General features: G+C 40.4%; 1 protein-coding gene across 1 annotated transcript in view; it reads right to left on the minus strand.

The window, feature by feature from the left end:
- CUNH11orf97 (chromosome unknown C11orf97 homolog) overlaps positions 1–12,356 on the minus strand; it is a 28,164-nt gene extending 15,808 nt beyond the window's left edge. Inside the window, exons 1-3 of the mRNA XM_040976748.1 lie at positions 12,331–12,356; positions 11,201–11,361; positions 5,235–5,339 (exon numbers count right to left, since the gene is read on the minus strand). Of these exons, the coding sequence (XP_040832682.1) occupies positions 5,235–5,339; positions 11,201–11,361; positions 12,331–12,356 (292 nt within the window). The remainder of the gene's footprint in view (positions 1–5,234; positions 5,340–11,200; positions 11,362–12,330) is intronic.
- Between the last annotated feature and the right edge of the window lie 9,380 nt (positions 12,357–21,736).

Below are 21,736 nucleotides of genomic sequence, written 5' to 3' on the forward strand. Positions count from 1 at the left end.
AGTAGGCATAGATGGGAAAATCCACAACATAATCAAAGCAATTTATGAAAAACCCAATGCCAGTATCATACTGAATGGAGAAAAGCTAGAACCCTTCCCACTGCGATCTGGAACAAGACAAGGGTGCCCGCTATCACCACTGCTATTCAACATAGTCCTAGAGGTACTTGCAGAGGCCATAAGACAAGAAAAAGAAATCAAAGGCATACGTATAGGAAACGAAGAAGTCAAGCTTTCACTATATGCAGATGACATAATCCTGTACATAGAAAAACCAGGAGACTCAATACAGAAACTGCTAGAACTTATACGAGAGTTTGGCAGAGTGGCGGGGTACAAAATTAATGAACGAAAATCAACAGCCATAGTGTACGCAAATAACACCAAGATGGAAGAAGATCTAACCAACAGGATACCATTCAAAATAGCAGAGAGAAGTATGAAGTATTTGGGAATAAATTTAACCAAAAGCGTAGGAGACCTATTCGAAGAAAACTACAAACTATTTAAAAAGGAAATTGAACAAAACCTCAAAAGATGGAATAACATCCCGTGCTCCTGGATAGGCAAAATCAATATCATTAAAATGTCTATACTACCACAAGCAATATACATTTTCAACGCAATTCCAATCAAATTGCCCAAAACATTCTTCACGGAACTGGATACAATGATTCAAGAGTTCATCTGGAAACACAAAAAACCACGAATAGCTAGAACCATCCTGAAAAATAAGAAGTTAGCAGGGGGAATCACAATCCCGGACCTCTGGACATACTATAGAGCAGTGGTTATCAAAACAGCCTGGTACTGGCACAAAGACAGAAAGGAAGATCAATGGAATAGAATAGAAGCACCAAAAGGGAACCCACACAAATACAGCCAATTAATCTTTGACAAAAAGACCAATGACAACTCAAGCAAGTGGGAAGGACTCTTTAGTAAATGTTGTTGGGACAACTGGCTGATAGCCTGTAGAAACAAAAAGATAGACCCACATCTATCACCATACACTAAGATCCAATCTACATGGATAAAAGACTTAAACCTACATCCAGAAACCTTCAAACTCTTGCAGGAAAATGTAGGAAATACCCTGCAAGACCTAGGAGTAGGTTCCGACTTTCTAAGAAGGACACCAAAAGCAATAGCAGTTGAGAACAGAATAAACAAATGGGACCTCATCAAACTAAGAAGCTTCTGTACAGCAAGGGAAACAATCAACAAAGTAAAAAAGCAACCCACAGAGTGGGAGAAGATCTTTGCACACGATATAGGCGATAGGGGGCTAATTTCCAGGATATACAAAGAACTTCAAAACAACCAAAAAACCAAAACAAACAAACCACTCAAGAAATGGGCACGGGAAATGGGCAAACATTTCACAAAGGAACAAGTCCAAATGGCAAACAAACATATGAAAAAATGTTCCAGCTCCCTAGCAATAAGGGAAATACAAATTAAAACATCGATGAGGTACCACCTAACACCAGTAAGATTGGCCCACATAAACAAGAACACCAACGACGCTTGCTGGCGAGGATGCGGGGAAAAGGGAACCTTACTCCACTGCTGGTGGAGCTGCAAATTGGTACAGCCTTTATGGAAATCAGTCTGGAGAACACTCAAACAACTCAAAATCTGCATACCATATGACCCAGCAATAGCACTCCTAGGAATATATCCAAAACACCTGTTTTACGACAAACCAACATGCATCCCTATGTTCATTGCAGCACAATCAGTAATTGCAAAAACATGGAAGCAACCGAAATGCCCATCAGCAGAAGATTGGATAAGAAAGCTTTGGTTCATCTACTCCATGGAATACTACTCAGCTATTAAAAAAAACAAAATGCAGTTCTTTGTGGCTAAATGGGCACAACTGGAAACTATAATGCTAAGGGAAATGAGTGAATCCCAAAAGATTAGATACCACATGTTTGCCTTGATTTAACCTGTAATTTTTTGTTTGATTGTTGGTTATTTTTTGAACCTGTCATTGATACTGTCTCAACCCAGATGTTTCGAAGAATGGAACTTGCATTATTTTTAACATATTGTCTACCCATTACTATGTCAATTAATTCCATAATGTTGTATATTGATACTGAGGCCTTGTTGGGGCTTTTAACTGACCGGATCTTTACTCTGTTAGACCTATCTTCAGACCATAGAAGGTCTCCCCAAGAGGCCACTGAACTTATCTGGACAATAAGACGCTGAACTTTATGCTAGGCATGTGTTTGCAAGCAATGAATCTCAACTGAACTTGAACTATGGTTATGCAACAAGGTGGAGGAATCCACCATGGGGGGAGGGGTATGGGAGGGGTGGGGGGGATCCCCAGCGCCTATAAAACTGTACTACATAATACAATGTAAGGAACAATAAAAAAAAAAAAAAAAAAAAAAAAAATAAATGGAAAATCCTCTCTCTCTCTCTCTCTCTCTCTCCCTCCCTCCCTCCCTCCCTCTCCCTCTCTTTTCCTCCCTCCCTCCCTCTCTCTCTTTCTCTCTCTGTGTATGTGTGTGTGTGTGGTATGCTTTTGAAGTTCATATACAATAAAAATAACTTCTTTCACAAATAGTAGAAGAGAGAATGACTGGTGGAGGTGGGGGTGAAGCAGTTTCTGTTCTAGCCTGATGGAAAGTAAGGGCCTCTTTGAGAAGGTGGCCTTTGAGTTCTAACCTGAATGAAGATAAAAGAAGACATTGTAATGGTCTGAAGTGGAAATGGGTTTGACATATTCTAGAACATCCAGGGAGTTTGTGTGGCCAACATGGACTGAGAAAGTATAGGAAATAAATTCAGAAAGTAAAAAGGCCTGGTAAGAAAAAATAAAATTGACTTTTAAAAGAGTTTTCATTTACTTATTTTCATTTTTATTTGCAAGACAGGCAGACATAAGGAATGAAATAATTCTGCTAATTTACTCCCCACATGTCTGCAACAGCCAGGACTAGGTCAAGATGAAACTCAAAATGAAATTCAGGTTTCACACATGAGTGGCAGAAACTCAAGTTGTTATTGCATCACCTGCTACCTCCTCAGGTGCACATCAGTGGAAAGCTGAATTAGCAGTGTAGGAACCTGGACTCAAAGCAAACATTCTGATATGGGATGTAGGTGTCCCAAGCAGTGGTTAAAACATGATGCCCAATGCTGTTATAGGAGAAAAAATTTAGTATAAGAAGGCTTGGAGAGTTTACAGCATGGCAATGCTTTAAGGGTTTCTGTGTAAAACATAGACTGTTGGGATAATAGTAAAAGTCATTCTAGGAGGTTATTACTGCAAGAGATAGTAGGGACTTTGGAAGGAAGGCATGTCTGGTAATATTACAGATGTGCTTGGGCGGTAAACTCAACAGGAGTCGCTGATAGCCTTGATAAAGAGTTTAAAGATTTGACTTCCAGGGGCTTAGCCCATTCTAGTGAGTGAATGGTAGAACTGTTTCTTCATGTGAGGAAGACCTACTAAACAGTGGATTTTTACGTTTGCTGTATGGAGAGAGAGTTCTGTTCTAATCAGGATATCCAAGAGTCAAGTAGACATTTCAGAGTTGAGGGGGAAATGGACACATTTTGGTATCATTGCTACAATACGGCTAGAAGTGTCCACCCAAGGACCTGTAACCAAGTTCTGCAAATTCTAGAGGCAGAAGGAAGGAGTGGATTAGAATAAAACCAGAAGACAAAAGATGGTGACCCACAGGCCAGGTTAAGACTGTTTCCATTGGGATGAAAAAAGAGCTCCTGTCAGTTTGCAGCATAGACACTGCATACGAATGAGCGACCATTGGGTCTGACCTTTGAGGAAGGGCTTTTCCATGACCTGAAAAGGAACAGTTAATCTCGGACGTTGTGGACAGAAAAAGCACCGGAGCAAAGGACCAGTAACGAGAGGAAAACAAATCAGCATGCGTATCCTTTGGACATCTTGGATGATGTGCTGTAGGAACCGCACAAGCCCTTAAACGTTTCATGTGGGATTCTGATTCTATGCGACAGTTTGTCAGCTAGGAAGGGAAGCCACTGCTCACATCAGCTATTGAAAGGAACATGTAAATGTAAACTGGGAATTAGAAGATCACAGTTGACCTACAATTGTCAACACTCTGGCTGCTAACCCCCTGTTTTGGCTAAATGGGGCTTCTAGTTACTAAAAAAAAAAAAAAGAAAAAATCAAGTAGCTTTTCCACAAGTAGAGCCCTTAAATAGCTAACCTATAGAAACTTACAGCTTTGAAAGATTTTCTAGGTTAAAATAATATCTTTGTACAACTTCTAGTAAATGTTACTAAAATACAACTCAGATGATCTCCATTTTGTGTGATGGATATCTGAAAAGATTGTGTAGAATGAATTATCACAAACCAAATATCCCTGGATAATATGACTTATGTAAGTGACTAAGAATGACTGGCATATGCCCAGTGGGTAAGATGCTGGCATCCATATTGGAGTGCCTACATGTGAGTTCCACCTGTGCTTGGATTTCACCTTCCTGCTAAGGTACACTCTAGAAGGAAGCAGATGATGACCTAAGTACGTGTGTCCCTGGCATCCACATGGGAGACCCAGACTGAGTTTCAGATTCCTAGCTTCAGGCTGGCCAAGAAATAGCAGGCATTTGAAGAATAAACCAGCAAATGGAAGAGCCACTCTGTGTTTCTTTCTCTCTGCCCCTTCTGTCTCTGAGCACTCTCTCCCTCCTTACCTTCTAAGTAAAATAAAAATGAAACTTAAAAAACACATTCCACCCCTAAAAAACTGAAGATAAGTGACAAAAATTCTGGCTCAATGCTTTGGGGGGGGGGGTCCATGGACCAGCAGCCTCACCACCACCTGGGAGTCCAGTAGAAATGCAAATTCTTGGGCTCAATTCCATACCTTCTGATATTCTGATATTCTAGATTTAGGCGCGTAGCAGTCTGCTTCCAAGTAATTCTGATGCAATTTGAAGTCTGGGAACTACTGTTACAATCATACCTACAAAATTTACTTGTCATTACACAGAAATGACCATCAAAAAAAGTAGCCACAACAAAGCAATTTTTTATATCTAGCCAAGTTTTTCCTAAATATAAAGGTTCACTTGGACATATGCAAAAACCAACTCAAAAATCTCCCAAGAATCCATTTCTCTTTTGATAGTTATGGTGTTATAATGAATAAAATAATCACTCTGCCATCAATTGGCCATTTCATAAATATACTTCATTTGTATATTACCTGCAGGTGAATTATTAATGTGGCATTCATCTCTCTTAATATAAAGTTCTTCTTCCAGTACTTCCTTAATTCTCTTATGTGGCTCACAATATAAAAACTTCTTCCCTACAAAGGCATTAAGGAAATCAGTTATTTATCATAAAATCTGTCCCATCTTCCATCCATTATACCTACATGAATAACTGTTTTTGTTTAAAAAGTATACCATCCACACAAAACAAGATAGTTTGCTCTGCAAATTCTTTATCTTGCATTGTAACTTTTGGTCCTTTTGAACATGTTAGTTTCAGTTACCTTCTTTAGGTATTAGGAAGAATATAGGACGCGTTTTTTTTCTTACCTTCAAGAATACATTCATCATTTATTCAAGAAATTCTTTGCCAGGCATTTGACTAGGGACAGAGAATAGAGCAATGGAAAGATAGTGGTATGAATGGCGCATGCAGTCCCAGTACAGAACATAGAACAACCTCAGCATTTTAACCAATTTTTTAAGGATTAAACCTGAATTGTGGTATTGAACTGTGTATGGACATGACTTTTTCCTGTCTTCTAAATCTAGCCCCATATGACATTACTACAGTTATTAATGACTCCATTGTTAGTTCTAAGTATCTTAGCTACATCTCTCTCTCTCTCTCTCTCTCTCTCTCTCTCTCTCTCTCTCTAAGATTTATTTGTTTACTTGAAAGGCAGAGTTACAGAGAGGAATAGACAGAGAGCTCCTCTGTCCACTGATTCACTTCCCAAATTGCTGCAACAACAAGGATTGGGCATGGCTGAATAAAGCCAGCAGTCAGGAGCTTCATCTGGATGTCTTACATGAGTGGTAGGGGCCTAAGCACTTGGACCATCTTCCTCTGTCTTTTCAAGCCATTAGCAGGAAGCTGGGTTGGATGTGAATCGACCAGAACTTGAAATGGCACTCAGATGGGATGTTGGCACCACAGGCAGTAGCTATAATTCTTTTGCTCATGTGGCCCCACCTATCTCTCTATTCTCTCCTGTTGGCCTTTCTTGCACGTAGAGCTCCAGCCACACACCACTCTGTCCCCTCACACCTCTGCACATGTTGTTTTTTTCTGCTTGAACTTCCTTCTAGATTATTCCCTGCATGATTTCTGCTCAATTTTAGTTCTCAACTTAAATAGCAGGTCTTTGGGGAAATGTTCCCTGATCCAACAATCCACAGATAACTTGTTCTCATAGCTCCCTTCTTTCTTTCCTTTCACCCTATTTGCTGCAGTCTACATGAAGCTACATCTCATTTCTATACAATTATTTGTGTAGCTGTTAGCTTGCTATCTGTCCTTTCTACCAAACCATTGACACCATAGGGTAGGAACACAATTCAACAGAATTCTAGAACAGAGCTTGGCATAACAATATATGCTCACAAATGACTGCGAAGTAGAGGTCTAAATGAAACCTGTTTTGTGTATATATCTGTCCATGCAGCCTTGTGACAGTCAGGGAACCAATGGTTGAGGCTTGGAATCCAAAAGCTTAATTTGAGAAGCTTTGAGATTCCTAAACAAACAAATGTCTTAGTGATTTGAATGCAGATTGGCCCAAATGGGACCAGAGACCAGCTGCTTCTGGCAGGGCCCTGAATTATTCCTGGTCATGAAGATCCCAACCCTACCCTCAGGCACAGGCAAGGTGGGATTAGATGTTCTTGGGGTCCCATTCATGTATTTAGAAGTAAGGAGTCGTATGAGTGAGAAATAGGGCCAGCATTACTCAAGCCCAATTTTAGTTTGATTCCTTTCCATTAAAGCCTGATTTTGAGGCAGATGGGAAGTCTCCAAACTTGGCCAGGTGGGAAGCAAAAACTGACAGAGGATATCAGACAGGAAGAGCTCATCTGCTTTAAGTTTAGGTCTCCTGACAAATTTCAGGCATGCTGCTAAGAAAATTTAGCGGATACCATTAAAGTGCTTTGAGGAGCTGTAAAATGAACTAGTGTGGGCAGAAATTCTCTGGAGAGATGAAGAGAATTTACTCTATAACATAGCAGTTCAATGTTGATTTTCACCAAAATTTTTAGAAAATTGATCAGCACATGGTGTGTATATGTGTGTGAAATAGTTACAAGCAAAGATAAATAAGTGTTTAGAAGAACCACTAAGAATATTATTCCAGGAACTGGAATAGTGGGTAAAGCCTTTACCTTCAATGTTGCTTGGCATCCTATATGGGCACTGATTGAGTCCTAGCTGCTCCGCTTCGGATTCAGCTCCCTGGATGCTGGGCCCCTATTTTGCCAAGGGGCTGGGCTTCTGCTACCCATATTGAAGACTCAGAAGAAATTCCTGGCTCCCAGCTTCAGAGCAGTCCAGCTCTAGCTGTTGTAATCATTTTAGTACGTGTGCTCTCTCTGTCTCTCTCTGTTTATCTTTCCCCCTCCTCTATAAACTCTGCCTTTCAAATAAGTAAATAAATCTTTTCTTTAAAAAAAAAAAGGATAGTCAATCTTTCTTTGCAGACAATTCTATTTCAGACATTCTTTTAATGAGAGCTAACAATTACTACAATTTATTAAAATGTTATTATGCGCCAGACAGCTCACATATTATCACTTGTCTTTCTCACAGTTATTTATAGGTAAATATAGTTATTACTATTTTTATTTAGGAAATTTCTGGACCGGTATGACAGCCTGGTGGCTAAAACCTCACTTTGCATGCACCAGGATTCCATAGGGGGTGCTGGTCATGTCTGGCTGCTCCACTTCCCTTCCAGCTCCCCGAATGTGGCCTGAGAAAGCAGTGGAGCATGGCTCAAAACCATGCGACCCTGCACCTGCATGGGAGACCCGTAGGAGGCCGCAGGCTCTTGGTTTCTAGCTTTGAATTGCCTCAGCTTCGGCCATTGTGGCCACTTGGGAAATGAACCTGTGGAGGGAGGACCTTTCTGTTTGTATCTCCACTCTGTAACTCTGGCTCTGCAATAAAAATAAAAAAAAAAATATTTCTTAAAAAAAAAACTTCTTCATAACATCATAAAAACAAAGCCATAAAAACTGGATGCCACACCTCTCTGACATTTCCAAGCCTGCAAGATTACTAAATCTAGATTAAGGAGGTCATAGTATGTCTAAACTTCAACAAGACATTTGATAAAATGGATATGTAGGAGATAGAATACCCATCTTAAAGTTGCTGATCAATGGATCAAGGGCTGTTGGAGACCTTACTTGGTTCTGTCTCCATCTACTCGGCTAATTTTGATCAAGGAACTTCCAGCAAACTCACCAGATGTGAGAATGGCATAAACGTGGGTGAATGGTTAACTTGCAGAGTGATATAATCAGGGCTCAAAAGGCTGCTATTACACCTTGAAGGAAGTGTTGAAATCCACAGGATAGCATTGATGTAGATACATGTGTCTTACTTAGAAAGAAACAAATCAGATGTGTAAGTATACGTCTAAAAAGGTCTGGATAAAGCCCTTCTATTAGAGAATGGGGGAAAGAAATTAAAGATGTTACAGACAGCTTTGTTGTAAGTGTTAATGCATTTGTAAAAATATATCATGGGTCAATTTAATAGAAATAAAGTATTTGGCTAAATGAAGTTCTAACCTGGTACCACTTGGAGTTCTGGGTTGGATGAATTAATTAACTAGAGACTCATAAACAGGTCATCCAGCAGAGGGAATAGCATAACAAATGAGTTTAAAGGTGACGTTGAAAAGTGAGTCTATGAAGATCTGTTGAGAGCTCCAATAGCCACCTTTATATAAGTCAAGGATGTTTATATAGATAGGAACCACACTTCATTTCTGTATATTTGAGAACACAACTGTAAATAGTGAATAGAAGCTATAGAAGGATTCATGATCTTTCCAATACTACAAGCTATTTGGAAATTGAATTGGTTCTTTGTTCCATTGTGAACTGCCTGTCTCAATTTGAACTGTAACCCTAACAGCAAATTCTCAGGGAGGCTGAGTCAGAAACCCTTTTGTGTAGCTCCACTTTGCTTTTTGAGTTCATGAAAGTTTGGACATGGGATTGGCACTGCAGTATGGCAGATTAAGCCATCACCTGTGATGCTGGCATCCCAGCAGGGTGCCAGTTTGAGTCCTGGTTGCTTCACCTTCAATCCAGCTCCTGGCTAAGGAGTCTGAGAAAGTGGTGGAAGATGGCCCAGGTGTTTGGATCTCTGCTACCTGTGTATGAGACTCAGAAGACTCTCTTGGCTTCAGCCTGGATGTTGTGGCTTTTTAGGGAGTGAATCAGCAGGTAAAAGACTGACTCTCTGTCTGACCTTTCCCTCCCTTTAACTCTCCCTTTCAAATAAATAAAAACAAATTTAAAAAAATTTTAGACATCTGTGTTAATTTGTTCCTCCTCTCCCTGCAACTTGCATGGTACATGACATTCAATAAAGACTTAATATATGTTGAACTGATGAGTAAACAATTAATTCTACAGCCACAAGACTACAGAACATTTAGATACAAATGTCATTAACGGGAATGTTTCCAGACAGAATTCTAGGAAGGAGCAAATGTACACAAAGTTGCTGCACTAAATAAGGTTTCAACATCACAGTTACCATGGGTTGCTGGCGAGGGAAAAGGCTCCTTTCCCTGGGAGGCTCAGCAGCTGATTCTTTGAAGAGGTCGCTGGGGAGGAGAGTATGGCAGCTGGAGGATAAGGACTGAGCTGCCGCAGCCCAGCCTCCCTCCTGGGGCCCAGCAGGGCAAGAGGAGCTGCAAGAACCCCAGGCTACTACTCTCCAGAGGCCATCAGGCAGATGTGGCAGGTGTGGCATGAGTGCTGGAAACTGCCAGCATTGCCCTTGGCCCATTACCTTCACCTTTCCTTAGCACCTACTGAAACCCCTGTGGTACAAGAGGCTGTGAAACATGTGTCAAGTTCATGAAACAACCGAGGTGAGTGTGTAGGCTGGCTAGGACTCAAGTCCTCGCCCCATCAGCTGTGGCTGTTGAGTGAGTTGTAACTGTGGTTGTGGACCATCTGTGCTTACATAAATATTGTTTATGTGTTTGGCAGGGCAGGGAAGAGACCGCAGTGTGCTTCAGTGTGGCTGAACGAACAGATCGGGCAATAATTTACTGAGCGTCTAAGAGATGGGAGTTGAAATGCCCTAAATATTTTTCCAGCACTGATTGGCTCTGATAAACCATTTCCTTCCCTCTGATTTAGACCTCAATCTCCTGATCCTTAACATGAAGGAATTACCAAAATGACTTACATGTTTCCAACTGTATGTGCATATACATACTACAAACATACATCTACAAATGTCCGTTGTGTACGTACTGTTACTAAAAAACTTCACAGAAATGGAATTAAAACTTCATTTTGGTGTCAGAAAATCTGAAATCTGTGTACGATGTTTCATAACGCAGTTTCCATGTAGTTTTGTAAGATCTCTTGAATGCATGGAGTTTGAATTTGGGGTGGTGGGGTATCAAAGAAGACTTTTTAAAAAAATGTTTAAAAGTCAGAGCTACAGGGGAGTCTGGGACAGAGACAGAGATGGGGCAGACAGCAGAGGTTTCCCATCTGCTGGCTAACTTCCCAGATGGTCAGCGCTGAGCCAGGCAAGCCAGGAACTTTATCCTGTTCTCTCATGTGGGTGACAGGGGCCCAAGCACTTGGCAAACTAAACTTTTAATTCCATTTCCACGAACTAGCATACTCTACTAGGGTCTATCCGACTCTAGCCACTTTGTAGTGAGTGAGGATCAAGATATCAAGAGACAGCTCCACCTGCAGAGTAACATCAGGACCCAGGAAGTTGGAAGGGATGCCCAGGTCATGGGCCAGAAACCTCTGTGAAGCATGGCTCAGGAGAAGCTTTCGGGGACCCTGCTTGGCCAAAGCAACTGCCCTCCCCAGACTCTGTCTCTCCTGACGTCCCTCTGCCCAGCTTTCGGTTCTCCCCGCCCATCCTCCCCACACTATCCGCGGCCTGAGCCGGACTCACATTGCTTGCCTTGCTCATGGATGCTGCCGCGGCTGGCCTCCTCACAGGCTCCGCACTTCACCCCTGCAGGCTGCCAAGGCTGTGCAGCGTCGCCTTCCGCTTCGGGTGCCGCCGTGGCGGCCAGCATCACCGCCTCCTTCGCCTCACGCACCACCACACACCTTTCTCAGCAAAACCTCAGCTCAGCCACCTACAGCCAGGAACTAGAGGCGGCGTCTCCGGTTACTATAGTAACCCTGGAACCTCCTCGCCCCAGCTGCTCTTAGGAGCCCTAAAGAGAAGGCACTGAGGAGTTGCAATTGGTGACCCAAACAAAAGACAGTTCAGTAGCTTCTGTGCTTCACCACACCAGCTCTTCAACACAGAACCTTTACAGTTTTCACAGAAGGGACACGTAGATCTGCAAAAGCTAAGGAAATAGTGGGACAATTGCAATATGAACTCAAAACTGTCTGGCCCTAAAGCAGGTGGATCCCGGCTTGGATTACATACGGTCAGGGTCGGGTAAGTTTCTGGGTAGGTGAATCCAAGGGAGCTATTCCGTGGGGGCATTATGCCAGGGGCGGCCTGCTTCCTGCTAGGCACAAGCAGTAGCCAACTAAATCATCCTGGGAGTTGCATCTTTTGGATTGTAAATAATTGGGATTAGGAGCACAATTATTGTTAAGCAGTGGTTGTAATTTCCGGTTTTGTATCCACAGTGTATTTCAGTCTATACAATAACCAGTTTTATAGATGGTGACAACAAAGTCAGCGAGGACTGATTTAATTAGCAAATGGGGAAAATCAGTCTCCTGTATCTGGAAACTGTGGTTGCCTTATTTTGTATCATTTTGCAGTCATTAAAAACTGAAGCATGCTTATGCTGTTGATTTCATCAAAGCCAAATAAATGTGTGTTGTTTTGTGAGGTGAAATAGCTTTTAAGGCTTGTACGTACAGCAGACTTCATCTCTCTCCACTACACCACCCGGAGGAACCACTTTCACTCCTATAGCTGAGAATTTAATATTTGCAATTTGCGACCCTAGAAGCAAAAATGCTTGTGTTGTTGCTATCTATATTTATTTCAAGTGTCATGATGACTTCCCACCATAAAAGCAAGCCTTTGCTTTCATCTATGTTCTCTACTTCTCATGTTTTTCCACTTCCGCCATAATCTCACTATAGGTAAATTGAAATCTTAGCTATGGCAATACTTACTGTTTACATGGCAGTTTATATCACAGATGAGCTGCGTCACATCCTATGCTCACTTTTTCTTTATGCACAACCTTTTTATTGCCTGGAACAAAGGCTTGTATTCATTTAAAAAAAAACATTTATTTTTATTGGAAAAGAATTTACAGAGAGAAGGACAGGCAGAGAGAAAGATTTTCCACCCACTGATTCACTCCTCAACGGCTGGAGCTAATCCAAAGCCAAAAGGCAGGAGCTTCTTCAAGTCTCCCACGCAGGTGCAGGGTCCCAAGGCTTTGGGCCATTCTCTGTTGCCATCCCAGGTACAAGCAGGGAACTGGATAGAAAGTGGAGCAGCCAGGACATGAACTGGCACCCCGATGGATATCAGCGCTTGCAAGGTGGGGATTTAGCCACTGAACTGAGGAAGGATTTTTTTTTTCTCTTTCTCTTCAAAATGGCCAAAAGCTAAGGAAGGCTTGATTCATGTTGAATTTGCTTTGTTTTTAGTGTTCTTACTGCTAATCAATTCACAAATTCTTTGTCCTCTTATAAAACTCACTCCTGGTGGGACTTCTGACCCAGCTGATGTACTAACTGCTCTGCAAACCTGGAGAGTCTTTCTCTGTCTCCCATATGTTGTCATAGTGTAGGATTCCTTGTTTTATGAATCCTCTCTCATTTTTTTCCTCCCTTGGCTCAAAAATTTATTTGGGGAGAAATGGCATAAGAGAACTAGAATGCTACCATTGCACAATTGTCTCCTGGCATTCAATGTTACCATAGGGAGCTCTGCTGCCATTCTAGTCCAGAACTTGGTTTTTGTTTCTAGAAACGTAGTGGATCTTCCCTTGGTCCTTATTACTCTGAAATTTAATGATGGTTTGTGCTGATGAGGGTTAATTTTCATCCACTGTTCACTCAGGAAATTACTTCAATCTAGAAGCCTACATTTCCATAGAGAAATTTTCTTGAATTATCTTATTACAATTTTCTTGTTTTCTCCCTGGAATGCCTGTTATTTATATGTTACATGTACTTTTCTTCTTTCTCTAATTCCTAACTTATTTTTTCTTTTCCATATCTCTGTATTTTTTAATCCATTTTTTGGTGATTGCCTCAACATAGTTTTTCACACATTTTGCTTTTTACTTCAGCTACCATGTTTTAATTTTCAGAGTCCTGTGAGTATTTCTTATTACATAACATGTTGACCTTATATCATGGAAACAATGTCTTATTCTCTGGTAAGATTATTTATTGGAGAGTAAGAGAAAGCAGACCGAGAGATGGGACTCCAATGCACTTATTCACCTCCACCCACCCCAACCAAAATGCCCCAAGCAGCACCCAACCAGAATGGAAGCTGTGTACCAGAAACTTAGTACAGGTCTGCCACATGGGTCAGAGAAGCCCAGTCACTTCAACCATCACCGCTTCCCTCCCAGGATCTGCATTGACTGAAAGCTGGAGTAAGGAGCAGAGCTAAGTATCCAGCGCTGGCGCTCTGATATGGGATGCAAGCATCTTAACCACTAAGCAAACAGCCTGTCTCCTCTCTGAGGATATTAATGCTATAGTTCCTTCAAACATTGTTTTCCTTTTTAAAGATATTTATTTTCATTTATTTGAAAGGCAGAGTTACAAGGAGAGAGGAGGATGCTTTTCTGGTCTCTGTGCTGAAGAGTGTAGCTCTGGCTGCCCACACTCTAGAAAGTGAGTGGGAGAAGGAAACTGAGGGATCAGTGTGGAATAAGTAACTATGCATGACATTTTCCTGTTTCATTGCCTCAATTGTGCTTTGTGTTTTATACTCCCTCAGGGCCCGTGTTTTACTTCTTCCAAAAAGCTGCCTTCAATTTTCTGCTGGATTGGAGGTCAGAACCAATCTAGCAGCTCAGAACCAAGAACCGGAGAGTATTGTTCTGTTTATGTGCTGAAATAGATACCACATGAAATTACTCTCTTAGGTGTTTTCACTGCTACAGTTTAGTAGCATTAAGTATATATACTTATACACAACGTCATATAACTGTACTGTCAGTTTCCAGAACATTTCCTCCTTCATGTACTGGAAACTCACTCCCCAGTGCAACAGCGTTAAGCAGTGGGTCCTTTTGGGAGGTTTCTAGGCCATGAGGACTCTGCTCTTATGAATGGGATTACTGTTGTTATGAAAGGAGCTGTGAGTCTGGGTTTTCTCTCTCTTGTCCTTACTCCACCTTGAATCGTGTGAGGATGCAACGGAAAAGCCCTTGTCAGATGCTAGTGCCTTGCTGTTGGGCTCCGACCTCTTGAACTGAGGAAGAAATTTACCCTTTTTAAAAATAAATTATCTAGTCAATGTTATTCTGTTATAGCAACATCTTGTTTGTAGTCAAGAGTTGGAATTTCTTCTTTTTGAGATGTATTTTTTAACTTTAAAAGTCAGAGAGAGAGGGAAAGAAAGAGAGAGAGAGAGAGAGAGAAAGGAAAGACACAGAGAGATCTTCCATCCACTGATATCTGATTGGAGCTAGATCAGGCTAAAGTCAGGAGCCAGGAACTGGAAGCAAGGCACCACTTCCAGGTCTCCCATGTGGATAACAGTAGCCCAAACACTGATTGTTTTCCACAGATTTTCCCGTGCCATTAGCAAGAAGCTGCATTGGAAGTACAGAAGCTAGGACACAAGCAGGCACCCATTAGGGCTCCCGATATTGCAAGCAGCAGGTTTATCTGCCATACCAATATACTGGCCCCAAGAGATTTAATTTCTACACATTCTCATTAATACTTGCTGTTATATATATGTATATATATACACATGCATATATACATGTATATATGTGTGTGTTGTGTGTGTCATACCACACTGTTTTGATTACTATGGTTGTATAGTAAGTTTTGAAATCAAGGTATGGAGTTTTGTTCTTCTTTTCAAGATTGTTTAATTCCTTTGGTGTCCCTTGAGATAGGAATTTTTGGAAAAAATGAGCTTTTTAATCATGATTACATTGAGTCTTTAATTCACTTTGGGTAGTATTCATTATTTAACAGTATTAGGTCTCCAATAGGTGAAGTTTTTTGTTTGTTTCTTTGTTTTGTTTTTGTTTTTGTTTGTTTAATATATAAAGCTTTTAAAAAGTTTTTAAAGAGTTAATTTAAAGATGTTTTGTTTTTAAGTTTATTTTCTTTGGAAAGGTAGATTTTAGAGAGAAGGAGAGACAGAGACAAAGATCTTCCTTCCACTGGTTCACTTCCTAAATGGAAGCAATGGCCAGAGCTGAACTAGTCCAAAGACGGAACCCTGTAGTCCCCTCCACGTGCCCCAAGTGGATTCAGGGTCCCTAGACTTTCAGCCATCCTCCACTGCTTTCCCAGACCACAAGCAGGGAGCTGGATGGAAAGTGGAGCAGCCAGGATATGAACTGGCGTCCATATGGAATCCCTGCACTTGCAGGAAGAGGATTAGCTAATTGAGCCATCACACTGGGGCCTCGGATGTGTTCCTATTTGCATATATTTTTCTTAATATTTTTCCTACAATGTTTTGTAGTTTGCACTGTGTAAGTCACTTTTTTCCTCAGTTAATCCTTAGGCACTTGGACCTTTTTAATGCTGCTATAAATGGAATTACTTCAGGGATTCTCTTCAGCATATCCATTTTGTTACTGTTGCACAGAACATTGTTCTTGCTATCTTTCACTTTCATTCTGTTTGTATCTCTGGGTCTGAAATGAATCTCTTGGGGACAAATGTTATGGTGCAGTATAGTTAAAATGTGCCAAAAATACTGGCATCTCATAAAGGTGATGTTTCAGGTCTAGGCTGTTCCGCTTCTGATTCAGTTAATGGATCATGTGTTAATGGGTCTTCAGTGAATGACGCTGTGTCTGGGAAAGCAGAGGAACATGGCTCTAGTGCTTGGGTCCCTGCTGCCATCTATGTGAAAAACCTGAGTAAGGTTTCAGGCTTCTGGCTTTTGCTAGGCTCAGTCCTAGCTGTTGCAACCATTTTGGGAGTGAGCCATCAGATTGAAGTTCTCTCTCTGTCACATGCTCCCTTTCTGTAACTCTGCCTTTAAATACGTGAAATTAAATCTTTGAAAAATTGAATCTATTGTACTGAGCATATATTTGGATCATATGACCTGTTCCATAGTGCTAATCTCTTTTGATTGTTTTACTCCATTTATATTTATTTAAACTAATAACTGACACTGTTTTGTCATTTTGCTATTTTTCCATCTGTCATAACTTTTTTGTAATTCATCTTTTGCATTACTCTCTTCTTTTATGCATAGTTGTTTTTGTTGTAGTAAAATGTTTAAATTTCTTTCTCATTTCCTTTTAGATACATTTTATTGCCATTATCTTTGTACTGACCCTGGGATTACCTTTGATATTTTAAGTCATAGTGGTTTATTTTAATTTATACTAGCTCAACTTCACTAACATATACAAAGTCTGCTCCTTTAGAACTTCACCACAAACTTTCAATTGCTCTTATCATGCAAATTTCATCTTTATTCATTATGTGTCCAAAACTTTAATAACTCTTTATAAAAATTTTAATTAATTAGTTAATTTTATTATTCCATGATACAGTTCCAAAGGCTCTGGGATTTTACTTTCTCCCTCCCCAAATGCCCCCTCCTCCCACACTGATATCCTCCCTGTCATTACAGTAGTGCAGTCCTTCACAGTCACAGGCTCATCGTTCTGCTCTCTAAGTGTATCCTGACATCGTAGGCATTGACAATGGCAGAGTCCAGTATCTCATCGTCAAGACACATTCAGCAGTTTCATTGGAAGTCCATCTTTGATGTGAAGTTGGAAATGCACACTGCGTTGTGCCCATCAATGAAAATCCATAAAACAAAATCAACAACAGAGAGAAAACACGAAGCTAAATAACATGCTGCTGAATGACCAGGGTTTCATTGCCTGATGTCAGAGAGAACATACGATATTTGTCCTTTTGGGATTGACTCGTTTCACTGAGCATAATGGTCTGTAGTTGGAATCATTTGGTTTTAAATTATAGAATTTCATTCTTTTTAATGGCTGAGTAGTATTCCAAGGAGTAGATGTACCACAGTTTTTTGTGGGGTTTTTTTTTTTAATATTAATTACATTGTATTATGTGACACAGTTTCATAGGCTCTGGGATTCCCCCAACTCCTCCCCGTACCTTCCCCCCATGTGAATTCCTCCACCTTGTTGCACCTTGTTTAAATTCAGCCAAGATTCTTTCATTGCAAGCATATACCAAGCATAGAGTCCAGCATCTTATTGTCCAGATAAATTCAACGGTTTCTTGGTGAGACCATCTCTGGTCTGAAGGCAGACCTGGCAGAATATCATCCCGATCAATTAAAAGCCACAACATAATATCAACAACAATTTACAACATTATGGAATTATTTGACATGGTATTGAGTAACAAATATATTTTAAAATGCAAGTTCTTAACCACATCCTGTGACAACTTCATTGAAATTTCAACTTTAGTTTATATACAACGGGCTTCTATACACCTTAAAATGGCTATAGGGTACTATTCAGCTGTCTCGTGTCTATTTTCATTTTAGTATTTAGCAGTTTATAGTGTTGAAGCATAATTTTGATGAACTTGGCAGATTTTAGGATGGTCTAAACTAGCTTATAACTCTAACAAGACATATATCAACAGTTGAGATGTAGAGCAGTTTTAGGAGGGCTGTGCAAAGAAATCTTCAATACCTTAGTGAGGAGTAACTAATCTTTGTGTCCTGCCTAGTAAGGTATGTGTGAGTCCATGCTGACTGTTTCCTCCTGGTTCTAAGCTTTCCTTGTTGTTCTCTGTCTATCTATTCTAATTTTGTTGTTGTTGTTGTTTTTTTGGGGGGGGGTGGCCTTCTGAATCGACCCTGATGGTCAATGCAAGAGAAGGTGGGGATCCAAAGTTGGAACTAAGTAAGGACCAGAGAAAGCTCCTCTGCCTAGTCCTGAAGGAAGTTTACTTTTCTGTTTCTGCGGACCACTCAGGGCTCCTGGCTGTTGTTCTGATGACCTTGGATCCTGCAAGGAAGGATTTGGGCTTCTTCCATCCCATGTGGTAGATCCAAACGGGGGTGGATGACCTCAGAGTTCTTGGCATACAAAGGCACTCCAATTCCCCGTGGTCTCCTTGGCAGTTGGGATGTAGTCCTTGGTGCCCGTACTGATAGTCCTTGGTGAGGATCTGGGAGTCTCCAGGGTTGGGATACAAGCCTCCTCCTGTCCACACGCTTCACTCTGGGCCCCCCCTGCTCACCACAGTTTCTTTATCCAATCCTCTTTCAGTCGGCATCTGGGTTGTTTCCATGGCTTCACTGCTGCAGATTGTGCTGCGGTAACTACAGGAATGCAGATCCCTTTCTCATATGCAGATTTCATCTCCTTTTGAATATATTCATAGAAATGGGCTAGCTGGGTCATTCGGCAGGTCAATTTTCAGTTCTCTTTGAGCTCTCCATACTGACTTCCACAAACTATGTAGAAAGCAGAAGTCTATAGTTACAAACCAGAGTTTAATAAAGTAGCTGTTGCAAGAGTTCATCTATTTACCTCACTGAAATCTTTACTGTCCCCATGACTTTCTGTTACTGTCTATTGTTCTTTCATCTAACTTTGCAAAAACTCTCAAGCAATTCTTATGAGGCAAGTCCAATGATAGTAAGCTCTTTTGGCTTTTGTTCTTAGGAGATTGTCATAATTTCTTCCTCACTTTTGAAGAACCATTTTGCCAGATATAGGATTGTTGAGGTTTTGTTCTTTCAGTACTTTGAACATGTCAACCCTTGGCCCTCTGAGCTCCAAGCCTGCTGCTGAGGAATGTGCCGATAATCTTGTTCAACAGCCTTTGTCTGTAACAAATTATTTCTCTTTTCCTATGAGAATTTCCCTTTGTCTTTGGATTTCAAGTTCTAACACATCTCAAGATGGGTCTCTTTGGGTTTGTTTTGCTTGGAATCTGTTGGACGTTTGGATGCTTCTGTATCAGCAGATTTCATCACATTTGAAGCAGTTCATCAAATAGTTTCTCTGTTCTTTTCTCATTTGCTCATCTCCTTCCAGGAGTCCCACAGTGCACATGTTGGTCTGCATCCTTTTCAGGGACATTTTCTGTCTGTCTGTCTGTTTGTTCTCTTTTAAAACTTTATAAGTTTTGTTATTTTTTTTTTTACTGCTGTGTTGAAACAGCATTTTAAAATCATAACCTGGTACTCTGGACATGAAATTTCTGCTTCTTGGCCAGGACCTGGTGGGTTTTGTTACAACTTTAGTTTTTGTTATTGTTGGTGTTTCATTTCCTTTTTAAAGTTATTATTATACATTGTTTCTGTGCCGTTGATCAGCCTGAGGTATACCAGGAGGACATATTAAGCTGTCTACAGTGTGTCTGGAGGTGGAGGATGGATGAGCCTTGGTGTTCTGTGCAGCCACGGGTTCTTGCCCAGCCCCCATCCTACGGTGAAAAGTCAGCCAAGCCAAAACAATTTGCTGTTGACACCAGCTCATTTCAGCACACATTTTTCAGAAGTATTTTCAAAGTATTCTTTGTTGCTCTGCTTTTCACTTTTGCCCCAGGAGGTTTTTGTTTTTCAAAGAACTTTGCCCATAACAGTTTAGGTTCGTAAATGTCGACTCTTCAGATTCTACACCCATAGGTCTTACTTGCTTCTGAAGGAATCTGTGATGACCCTTCCATCTCTCTGTGCTTTTTCTCTTCCACTTTAAAGTTCTCTGGCAGTCTGTTATCTATCATCAGGACTTGGATTTTTTTTCTTCTCTTATTCTTCTACTGATTGTTTCTTTTCTGTTCAGAAACACACAGATTTCTTTCCTTGACCATGTAAAAAAAAACTCAAACTAATATCATTCTACTTCTTCTCCTTTCTGGCAAGTGTCCTTGATGATAATTCACAGTTTGAATCTCTAGTTTTTCATATCTTGCTCACCCAAACTTCTCCAGATATTGTTTCTATATTTACTTATTGAATCTGGTCCCTTGCAAGTCACCAATAACTGCAGCTCTAAGACAAGTTGCACTTTCCAGGTCTCTTGACCTCTCTGACAGCGTTTGTCAATTAAGTATAACCTATGGCCAGCTTCAACGGAAGCTGAATACCAGCATACCCTATTAGTGCCAATACTAGCTGTGTGCCGAAATACACAGCATCGACATCAACATCATTTTCTAGAATGTTCATGGATGCACCATTCATAAAAATCCCCCAAACAGATACAATACAATGGCTCATCACAAACAAAAGTCTATGCATAACTGTGTGTTCGTATTACAGAAGTAATGAATAAACGAACTCTTTCTCTGTGTGGAGACACAGAAATCTCACAAACACTGAATGAAGGTAATCAAACCCAAAATGCGTGCCAGAAATGGTCCCTTACATAGACAACATTCAGTGAGGCTGCTGGAAGGCAGGACAGATGGCGGTTAGCTCTGAAGGCGCACCACAGCTTTACAATGATGCTGGCGGCTTTCTGTGTCTCAGTGTGGGTGATGGTCATGTCAATGGTTTTATTCACTTTGTAGGATTCATCAAAATTTCTGGTTTTGAATGTCTATATGCTACCTCTTCACAAAATGATTCAGTAGTAAGCCTGTGTAGTTAGCAAAAATTAAACAGGATGTCTTTTTGTGTGTCAAAGTGTGACAATTTATTTGGCCAAATAATCACAAATTGTGTGACAATTGTTTTCCCCCATTATCTCCAATGATTAAAAAAAGTTGGATATCATTTGTTAACTGGAATCACAATATCAATTTAGTTGCCTTACTTACTTTATCTTTGATTTTTGGTCAACAATTATGTGTGTGTGTTCAGTTGCACACATCCATAAATTCTTTTAGGAATAAATTCTTAATTAGGAAGCACTCTTTCAGCTATGAATTCTAGTCTTTTTTATTTGACAAACTAAGAATGAACAAAAATAGGTGTATAGTTTTGCTTCAATTAAAGGCAAAACACCCATATGTCCACTAGATGGAGCCAAAACCCAATATAAAATTTTCTTGTTACCATGCTTACAGAAGTATATATAAAAAAAAAATAGGTTAACAGTATCAGATTTCACATATAACTTCATATTTAATCGTATAGTGGTAAAAATATATGTGGATAAAGGTTTAAATTATGCTTAATGTTATAGATTAGAACATGTGTCAAGAAATTCTCTGGCTAGTAATAGGTCAATTAAGTAAACCATGAGATGTTTTATGCTACCCTACAATTTTTCAGAGAAGTACATGCTGCATACAGTTTTGTTTCCTATTCTAAGTTCTAACAATCCTGATATGAATTATTTGAAAAGTTGACAAATTCATATAT

This window comes from Ochotona curzoniae, unplaced genomic scaffold (genome assembly GCF_017591425.1).
Source record: "Ochotona curzoniae isolate NIBS_2020 unplaced genomic scaffold, NIBS_Ocur_1.0 contig_2723, whole genome shotgun sequence".
NCBI lineage: Eukaryota > Metazoa > Chordata > Mammalia > Lagomorpha > Ochotonidae > Ochotona > Ochotona curzoniae.